The sequence below is a fragment of the Gobius niger genome (genome assembly GCF_951799975.1).
Source record: "Gobius niger genome assembly, chromosome: 3".
In the NCBI taxonomy this organism is placed as follows: Eukaryota; Metazoa; Chordata; class Actinopteri; order Gobiiformes; family Gobiidae; genus Gobius; species Gobius niger.
Genome location: NC_136854.1, coordinates 34,412,422 through 34,423,307, shown reverse-complemented (window position 1 = coordinate 34,423,307; position 10,886 = coordinate 34,412,422). Strand labels below are relative to the sequence as shown.

The 10,886-nt window shown below is 40.1% G+C and overlaps 1 protein-coding gene across 1 annotated transcript; it reads right to left on the bottom strand.

Annotated features, from left to right (window-relative positions):
* Nucleotides 1–260: 260 nt before the first annotated feature.
* On the bottom strand, nucleotides 261–10,061 carry LOC306961096 (NACHT, LRR and PYD domains-containing protein 14-like; the record flags this gene model as incomplete). The annotated part of the gene is made up of 9 exons (XM_079553707.1): nucleotides 9,981–10,061; nucleotides 6,115–7,706; nucleotides 5,536–5,880; nucleotides 4,479–4,646; nucleotides 4,211–4,381; nucleotides 3,915–4,133; nucleotides 2,603–2,776; nucleotides 371–541; nucleotides 261–285 (listed from the first exon to the last, which is right to left on the bottom strand). The coding sequence occupies exons 2-9, from the start codon at nucleotides 7,704–7,706 to the stop codon at nucleotides 261–263; spliced, it is 2,865 nt and encodes a 954-aa protein (XP_079409833.1). The 5' UTR covers nucleotides 9,981–10,061.
* Between the last annotated feature and the right edge of the window lie 825 nt (nucleotides 10,062–10,886).

Below are 10,886 nucleotides of genomic sequence, written 5' to 3'. Positions count from 1 at the left end.
GTTATGGGTCATAAACAGACATTATTGTCACCATGAAGTAAATCATTTATTTTACAACAAATTAAAACATAACATTGCAAACAAACTATACATAACTAATGTATTACTTTAAGAAATCATAGCCTATTTGTTGCAGACTGGATTTGATAACACAAGTAGCATGTTTAAAGGTTAACCATGTGGTCCCTAAACATGCTTTTCCAAAAATAAATTGACGCTTTCACATCAGGAGTAGTTGCAGTCAAAGAATGTGTTCATCTTCATTTATCTGGGTCAGCCGAGACACTAAAGAAGACACGTACAACCGATTAACACTACAACATACATTATGAGAAATAAATGTATATAAAATAAGTCGCTCATTTCTTACTCAACACTGTGCAACTTGTATGCATCATTCTTGGTCATCCCCACCAACACTCTTATGAAGCGATCATCCAGTCTGTTGCCCATTATAAACAACTCTGTCAGGTGCAGGTTGGTTTTCAAGGAATGGCTGAGGAAGGGGACAGATGTGGTGCTCAGGCCACAGTTTCTCAGACTGTACAGACAGAAATACATGTGAATTAAGTATTTGTTTTCTTTCTTTTTTACATATACTGGGATCTACATCACAAAAATGTATCCTGTTGTATTTTTAGTTTAATATTGCTAATGAAGCCACGCCTTGTCTATTCTAGAAGACTTTTAACCAACAGGTCACAATATTGTGGAAGTAACAGGAATAGGATTGGGGTTTATTTGGACTTTGGGGGAATAAAATGAAAATCTTTAATAAAAGATAACGTTTATAAGGTACAGTGTTAATTTCGTCAACTAAAATTGGACCAAAACTAAAATCAGTGTTATTTTATGTGACTGAAACTATGACTAAAATGTACAGATATTTTCGACTAAAACATGATTAAATAATAATGAAAAGAAGAGACTAAAATCATCCAAACTTCCAATGATGGTTTGAAAGAGCCTCAGATCAGTTAAATTCACTTGCCAAAGGAAGAGGTCTGTGCTCTGTCCATGTGGGAGGACCTTGATTATATCACATATTATAAATGTAAAGTCAACCAAATTTGTCTTAAATTTACATGCAATTTTAGTTGAAACTAGACTAAAATTTAAGAAAATTAAAGGGACTAAAATGAAAAGGACTAAAACTAAATAAAAAAAAATCAGATCAAGATCAGTGAGTAAAAAAAATAAAATAATGAATTTTATAAACAAATTCCTTTCCAAAATTCATGAAGCCTTAAGAAGTGACACCGAAGGTGACGATTTCAATGGATTTTGTGATTTGGAGAGAGATCAAGAGTTTGGCATTTAGTTCGTTATTTATGCTTCATGTAGCTAACCATCAATGTGCTATGTTAGCATATCGTATGCCTTTTAGCCTGTTTTTTTTTTCTTCATTAGGAAATTTTTAGCTGAGTAAAAAAAATTAAATTAATGAATGTTATAAACAAATTCCTTTCCAAAATTCATGGGGTAAATTTCACTTCTTACCGAGCGCATATTCTCCAGCTCGGCTTTACCCAAATCTAAAAGCTACTCAACTCAACTGGGGCTTACAGCGTATAGGCAGGTGGTGTAAGGCTTCATTAAAGGGACTTTACGGAGTTTAAAAATGTTAAAATTTAGCATTTTCCTCCCCCTACATGTTCCAGCAATGTCCTAGTGCCGCCATGTACGAGCTTAATATAAAAGGTGCAGCTACACGTATGACCCGAGGTGGCAGTAGTGAGTATAACATGGCTAACTTGCATCTAGCTCCTTTAAAGCAGTACTAAGTAACTCTTCCCCCTAGAGGCCATAAGCGCAACTGCAGGTGTAGTAGCAAGTTACAATTTTTTTACTTTTTAATTGTCTTGGAGAGTAAATACTACGCCGACAGGAAAGGCGAAGGGAGAGAGGGTTACTGTGCATCCAATTATACAATGGAAATATTTTTTTTCACTCAAACTTGGCTGTAAATACTGTTTAAAGTGACGTTAGCCCGCAGTTAGCTTTGCCCGTTAGCATGTTAGCTTCTTCTTCGTGATTACATTAGTGTGTATTGCTTTCTCCGGACCGGTGGCAGTCAAGTTTCAAACATGGTTTTCTGGCCAGAGACACCAGGGGGAGATGAAAGACCCTCCAATCATCCCATAAACACTTGTACTACCCCCACAGGGACTACGAAAAGGAATTATTAAGGTAAACACGTTACTTAGTACTGCTTTAAGCTAAGATCTGCAAACTTGCAACTTTTTAGTCGTGTTTTTATTGCTTGCTTATTGTGTCTTTTCTGGCACGTTGTTGTCGCTTTTTTTGTTGCGTTTCCATTCTTGCTTTATTTCAAGCTTTTAGATTTGGGTAATACCAAACTGGAGAAAATGTGCAGGGTTCAGGAGAGGGTTAAGAAATGAATAAAGCCATAATCAGGATTCAGGACTAGGTTATCAAGGATTACATTTGCTACTTTTGCGGAGTCAACAATTGGAAATATATTTATACAATTGTACATTTGGCTTAGAAAAAGGCGAATAAACTTAAAAAAAATATGTATGTTCACAGGTTTGAGTCTGTACAAGAGATATGACATATTAATGAGATGCATAGAACTTACAATAATTTCTGAAGCGCACACACGGGGCTCTTGAGTGCCACACATAGTTTCTTGACCCCCAGGTCCTGGATAGCGTTACTGGAGAGGTCGAGCTCAGTGATGAGGCATTGGCTTGACGAGAGCTGAGTTGCCAAATCCGAGCAGCATTCAGAGGTCAGGCTGCATTCACTTAAGCTGCAAGCACAGGGAATTAAACTTTATTGGTTAGATAGAGGCCTGACCCAAAGTGCTAGAAGTTTTGGATCTACATTATGACCATAGTTTCACATGCCGCTAGAGGGCACTACAGGCTTGTGTATTGCGGAGAGGGTTACCCATAACGCGAGTTCATTGTAAGCTCTGCCCAAGTCAGCTTGGGCATCACCATAAAGGTGAGCACACAAACGACAGAGCAGCATGACAGGGGTCATACAGTAGGTCACACAACAAAGGGAAGCACAGAAACACAGAGAAATGGTAATACAGAGATGTCAATGCAGGTAACCAAAAGGTGCTTTGCATGGTAATGCATCAGGGTGGGGTTTGGAGGCAGAAGGAGATCTTTGTGTTGAGAAGATGGGCCATTTGGGGCCTATTGTCTAAAGGTGCGAGGGCCTCGTCTGGAGTACAGGAAGAAACCGGTCTTTCTACCTGGTTTAGTCAGAGGCCCAGCAGGCGACCAGCTTAGCTGACGACTTGCCACAACAGAAGTTTGGAGTGAGCAAACTTGCGAAAAGCTGAGGTTACTCTTATTGCAATGAAGAAAACAAAAAAAGCTCATCACGGGCTAAAAGCTCAATGGCCACAGCTAGAGGAACGAGTTCCCAAATGAGAGCGTGAAAAACGTGCTGTCGGGAGAGGCTTGTCAACAGTGCAGTTATGCCTCAGGTGTTCAGGTGCTCAGGCGATTGTTAAGTGACACCGGGGGTGAAGATTTCAATGGATTTTGTGATTTGGAGTGAGATCAAGAGTTTGGCATTTAGTTTGTTATTTATGCTTCATGTAGCTAACCATTAATGTGTTATGTTAGCATATCGTACGCCTTTTAGCCTGTTTTTTTTTTCTTCATTAGAAAATTTTTAGCTGGTGTGTCTTATAGTCCAGAGCAACTTATCGTCCGGAAAATAGGGTAATTGTATTATACTTAATATCTTTTTAATAAGAAAGATCGTATAAGTATTTGGCCCAAAGGGAATCTATTGTTTTATTTGGTAGGGTAGGATAAACCGGAACACCCAGAGGAAAACTATGCAGACACAAGGAAAGGAAAACTGACGACCACAGTCTGTCGAAACCAAAAGAGTCGAATGAATCAATATCCTAATGGACTTACTTGAGCTTTCGGAGGTGACTGTAAGGATTTCTGAACCCAGTGGAGATGTAAATGGCCCCCTGGTCTCCAAATTTGTTCATGCTCAGATCCAGCACTCTCAGTTCAGTCGCCTGCCAGCCAATTTTCATAGACATATCATTACTGTACAATGCTGAGATGCAAGACAGCACCTTGGACAGGTAATAACAGCCGAGCGCGGTGATCCCACATCTTGAAAGACTGATGAACGAGAACAAAAGCAGAATAAATTATTGATTCCTCATTTTTATTACTCAAACTTATTAGAAAGTCCTTACTTGAGTTTTTCCAGTCTAGACCAGGCAAACAGGCCGTCAGTGATCCAATAAGCTCCTTTATCTTTCAGGTTATTGCTGCTTAGGTTTACTTCTACCAGCTTACCATCTTCATGTTTCAAAGCCTCCGCAATTTTTTCACAACATTTTTCTGTGAGGCCGCAGTAGTACATCCTGTAAAAAAAAAAAAAAAACAGCTACAGTATTACAATACGAGAAAAATGGAATTGTATTCTGATTTGGTGGCACTGTTCTAGTATGGATTGCTTACTCCAGTTTAGTCAGCTTTGATATGTCAAACTTGGTAAAGAGCTCATTGGCCGCTCTGTTTCCGATCATATTGATGCTCAGATCCAGCCATCTTAGGTGGTTGGGGTTTTTCTCCAGAGCTGAGGCCAAATAGGAGCCGCCCTTGTTTCTAAAGTTGCATTGGGACAGTCTGTAAATAAAGAAAATGCTTGTTGTACATCATAGGAAAGTGATCGTATGCTGCTGCTTGAGTTGAAGACAGACAATTTGTTCCCACCACAAATACTGCCTCCCGCGTCTAATTTAAGGTTTGCAGTTTTAGAGATATCCAAAAAATGTGCAGATTGCACTGGTAAAAAATGCAATCTTATCTTGAACGGTGCTTGAATAATTTGAATTTGTGCTCATTTTGGACTATTTTATCGCCAATGGAACCAGAATGATTCTTCTTACTTGACCTTTTTTTTGCTAATTTCAAGTATCTTTGTCATAGTTTAAGTGTTCAAGTTCATTTGTTTTATTTTAGCCAACTTAACGCTTGTTCCATTGGTGATCTTATTTCAAGACAATGCAAACCTGCTCAAAATCAGCATCAAACATCTTCATTCAAGCACTCAAGCAAGACAAGATGGCATGCATCAGCAAAACTATTGCGTTAATTAACTTTTATCTCTTGGTTAATAAAAGGAATAAAACCATGCATTTGATTTCTGCTTCATAAAACACAACAAACTGCATCCTTAGATCAAGCACACACATCACTGCCAGAGCACAACAGTACCTGAGGCTGCAGGACGAATGACATGTGATCTGCCTATTACAAAGGAATGCACAGGTGATTTGAGGGAGGGACTTTACCTCAGAGGACTGAAGACTAAATGAAGGTCAACTACATTTTGATGTGATTCTATATATCTATTAGAACTATAATAATAAGTTGGGGGGTCGAATTGACAATGAAGCGAACTGAACGGAACCAAAATGACTATCAAGACAATATGGACCGGTCGTGCTGAAACACCCATGTGGACCATTAAGCCTGTATTTGTTAGTTTTGATCTCATAGAATTCAAACATACTTAAGTGTTTCAAGTTGGCACCTGGAAGACTCCAAACCACTCGCCAGATGCTGCAGCCCCACGTCGCCGATATCGTTACAGCTGAGATCCAGTTCCTTCAGCTCTGGAGACTGTTTTAAAGCTGTCGCCAGGTGTTTGCAGGCAGAGGACGTCAGCTCACAGCCCTGGAGACTGAGGGATTTCAGCCTGCAGTCCTGCTCCTTCAGCCCCTGGACCAGACTCCGCACCCCTGTGTCAGTGATGCTGTTGAAGCCCAGATCCAGCTCGGTCAAAAAGGACTCTTTGGTGGACAGGACCGAGACCAGAGCGGGACAACAGCTGTCGGACAGGTTTGAGAATCGCAGCCTAAAGGAAACACCAACAGCAACTATTAACAATTTATTATCAGATGCATTTAGCAGCTTGAATAAACTAATTCAATTGTCTTAAAACACTAAAAACACAAACAAAAATAGAGCAAGGCTAGGGGCTTAGTCCATTTCATGCAACTTTTATGATATTTAAAATGGTACTCAATAATGGGTGCTTTTCAGTTAATCTTTAGTCATTTTGCTGATGAAGACAAAACAACACACTTACATGGCCTTTTTGGATTTCAGCAGTGCAGGGAGACTTCTGACGACTCTTTCGTCGCACCTCGTGGACAGTTCCATCTCAAACTTGTCACACTCCCCATCCACATTAACAATCATCAGCATGACTTCTGCATACCTGTTGAGAGCACCGTTTGACAGCGGCAAGCAGCTCATGTCAACATAACTTGACACATCCCCCAGTAAGGCCTGGCTTTCAAACTCTCTCAGGCAGTGGAACAACATGACGTTGGCGTCGTCAAAAGGGTTATTCACAATCATTCTCTTGATGGTGTCAAAGAAAGGGTCTGTCGGTTGGAGTATGCCCCTCTCCTTGAGGAGGCCAAAGAAAAAGCGAAGGCAGATGTCATACTGTCCATTATTGTAAGAATATATTGCATCATCAACCAGTTTATAAAAGACATTATTTGTAGTTTCATCACTGAGCTTGGCCAAAGCAACAAAGAACTCCAGCACACTTATGTGAGCAAAGCGAAACATGGAGACACCACGCACACTTTTCTCCTCCCAGAACACTAGTGGGTGCTCTCGAGAAAATGAGGAAACCTCATCCACCGTGACCTCATCTTTAAATTCTTCCTCATTGATCCAGCAAATGTACCGGCTCATGTCTAGATCTCTAAACCATGCATAATTGTTTAGTTTAGGAGAAGATTTTGATCGGAATTCTTCAGTCAGACTGCTGTAAATCTGTGTCAGAGTCATCGGCCGGATTTTATATTCATCTGTTTTGACGTGTCTTTTGAGAACAGTAGCCATTACTGTGCACATGTATGGAATTCTGCACAAGTGGTAAAGACTCCTGGATACTTTGATGTGGTCAATAACTCTGTTTGCAAGATCGTCATCTCCAACTAAGTTCCTGATGTGGAGTTCTTTCTGGTCATCATCAAATCCTCGGATTTCTGTTTCTTTCAGTTTATAACAATCCCGGATGAATTTTGCAGCAGCAAATCGGGTGGTTATCCAGATATGGACATTAGGAAGCAGGTTCCCTTTTATTAGATTTGGTAAAAGAGTGTGCACGGGGGTAACTTTGGTTACATCGCACACTTTTGGAGAAGAAAAGTTTACCACTCCAGTTAAATCTTCCAACTCGTCAAACACAAACCACACTTTCTTACTGGACAGGCTGCTGGCGCTAAGTTCCTTCAGGTCCGGGTAAAACGTTTGAAGTAGTTGAATGAGGCTAAGCTCTTCATTCTCCAACAGGCTTAATTCCCAACATGAAAGAATGAACAGCAGGTCTATGTCTTTATATGCTCGGCCTTCTGCCCAGTCCAGAGCACATCGCTGCACGGCTGTGGTCTTCCCAATGCCACACGCTCCAAGAGTGATGACGGTTTTCTGACTTCTGCTGTGTTTGCAATCACATTTAAGGAGATCTTCAAATGGAAACGGGTGATTTTCTTCAACATTATCGAGGTGAGAGAAATCGATATGCCAGTTATAATGTTTATCGTAATCAGGATAAAAGTCTCCAGTATTTGTATGGATCACGTTGATGGGAAGCAGGATGTCATTCAGCTTGCGATATTTGTTTTTCAGAATGTCCTTAAGATGAGTTTGGAGATCCATCTAGAAAAAAAAACAAATCAACTTTAGGAATGAGTCAAACCAAACAGTGGCAAAAGAGTGACAAAGAGCGATATTACTGTGCGGATGTCGAAGTGCTCCTAAGGTGTTGTTACGCCTTACAATATAGTACCCGTTTTATCCGCTTAGAAAATCAACATGTTTAATTTTGTGTAACTATATTTGGATCGTGTAACGACTCACGTGACTGTATTTAAATAGGGAAAACGTGAAAGGGCTTGGTCGCATCTATCTTCACCCCCGTTTGGCCCCATAGAGGAGAGGAGGAGAGGCTAAATGCTAACAACATCTTTGATCTTTTTGCGTGACTGAGCGCACGCGCAAAGACCAGACAGTTTCGCACAGGTAAGAACAAATCTCCGAATGGAAAAACGGTGGCTTTACGGTTCCTTTAACCTCTTAACCCCCGCCTTAACCATGCACCCAAATCTAAAAGCTTCTCGACTGGATCTTACAGTCTATAGGCCAGAACACCTCATTTAAAAGCTGCAAAATTGATCTAAACAGATCTTTTTTCTTGCTGCATTGCTGTTGTATTTTTGTCACACTTTTGTTGATTTATATATTTCTTTTTTCTCTTTATTGTTGATCTTGTGTGCCATTTGTCTCACTTTTTTTTGGTCAAATTTTAACGCCATTTTGGTTGCGTTTTCATCACTTTTTGCCACTTAATAGTTACTTCTTTTTTTTTATGTCCAAGAAGCTTTTACATCTGGGCAATGCCAAACTGAAGAAAATGTGGTCAATTCATCTGGTGGTCAGGGCCACCTTAACCTACCCATAGGCCCCTGGGCAATCCATGAAACAGAGGCCCCCCCTAACCCTTCTCTTCATCGCCATCCACTACAACAACTAATACGAACAAAACACCTGATAATGTGAACTTTCTCTGCAGCGGGACTGGCTGTAAATTGTCATAGTCTATTATATGGCCGTGCAGTTGGTCAACTGATGCCGCAATGATGTGAGTGACAGATAAATAAACAAATGGCTTTTTATCAGGCTACTTAAGTTCTGATGGGCCCTTACACATTAGCTCGGCCCTCTAGAGTGGGGTTGGTAAACTTGCACCACAAATGTAAAGTGATCAACAGAAAGATCAACAAATTGGATTTTGTTTTTGTTAATTATTGAATTCTGATAGGCCCTTGACTACTGTAGGCCCCAGGGATCCAGCCCAGGCAAACACAGTGGTTAAGGTGGCCCTGGTGGTGGTTAAGAGGTTAAATGTACTTTGAAAAAATCAAGAAGTACAATTGTTTTCAAAAGCTACACAAGTACACAACTAAAAGTAACTCATGAGCACATCTCACCACTAGAGACTAAATACTAAAGATCTGCTAAACTTTAAAAAACAATGACATTTAAAATGATTTAAAAAGTGCAACAAAGTAATCATTGACCATCATAGACCAAAATCTGGACTATGACCCAGATGGATCGGAGAGACTTTTGTGTCAACATGCTGACATCAGGGATATGTCTGATTTGGAAGTCTAAATGTAAAGGCCACAATATATAGATCAACTTATATTATTTATAATTTATAAATATTCATAAATAATCTAATATGGAGGTTAACTTTCAAAACAGTTAATGTTAAAATATGTTCACCAATGCACATCCTACACAATGGGGAATGGGTGAAAAGGGTGAATGCAATAATAATATGGCAGGGAAACCAAACATTGCACAAAATAAATATAATCTCTGTGTTAAAGTTGATTTGTGAAAGTGTTCCAGTTTACATTCCTCACAACATTCCTCATGACCCTGAGCCAAAAAACAATCCCATCTTTGTCGGGTGGTTTTAGCCCTTCCTACTCCTTGGATAGGTCAAGCTTTGTTGCTTCACTTGTAGGACAGGATGAGCTCACGCGCCGTGAGTCCTTGTACTTCCTTCCATATTAATGCACAAACCTTAACTCTGGCTCGCTGACAGTCATTCCACCGGGTATCAACAAACGTGAACGAGTCCCATACAAACAAACAAAAAAGATCAGGTGTCCCTCCTTACAAACTAGAGGCATTCTTAGTAGTGCCACATGGCTGCAATGAAATTGGTCCAAGTGTCAGGGCTGCTTGGGTATCTGGGCTGCAAGAAAATGTGAAGACCATGATGATCCAAAAGCGAAAGCAGTCAAATATACAAAGTTAAGACGCAGCGGAAGCCTACAGCAGTATCGAAAAGAACAGTTTATGGAAAAAGACGCCCTTCATTCAGCACTGATTTCAATCACTGCTTTGCAAACTTACCTCCAAAAAGATGCGCCGATCTTTACAGAAAAGCGCAGGAGTAAATCTTCAAATATCTGAGCCCAAAATGACTGAGGAGAGTGTGCTCACAGCTGGCGAACAGTCGGAGATCTAAAGACATGCGCGTTGTGCAGTGATCTGATGAGCGGCCACTGGGCGTGGTCAAAACAAACATGTGACCCAGTGACCACCAATGGACCTGTTATCTATTTTGTGGTGTTTTTGGATATATTTGTGTTTGTTGAAAATAAATACTTTACTTTTAGGTTTTAAAAAAAGGAAAGAATATAACCTAATGTCTAAAGAAAGTTGTAGAAGAGTGGAGTTCTGTGTTTTTGTCAAGGCAATTGTTTGTGTGTATGTGGGGGGAGTAAATCATCAGCTGTGAAAACATTCTTCTGGGGCAAACACAGATTCAAGATAAACAGTACAGATAACATGTCATCCACCTCTAGATAAGTTAACTAGAATCCATATCATGGGTGGGGGAGGGTCACCCTAACCCTAAGCGGGGGTTGAATCCCCTACTCTGTCAGTGCTAAACCTACAAAATGTGTTTTTGGTGCTGGTACAGTGTTTCAGTACAGTCCATGTTACTCCTCCAGAGGGAGCTAACAGCAAAGTGAAATACATGTGAGCATTTCTTAGGCTATTCTTTTTAATGTACACAGAATCACCTGACAAAGGCAAAACACACAGCTGCCTATTGTCTGTCTTTGTTTATTGTTACCATTTAAATACATGTGAACATCAGGACAGTACATATCCAGTTTGGTGCAGATATAATTCATCATAACTGTAAAACAGTATAACGACATTTCGTTTGTAACGTGTGACCTCAATTTGTTGATTTCTGAGGCCAAGTCCTCTTTCACACAACAGATAGAAATTAAACCATGGTACATA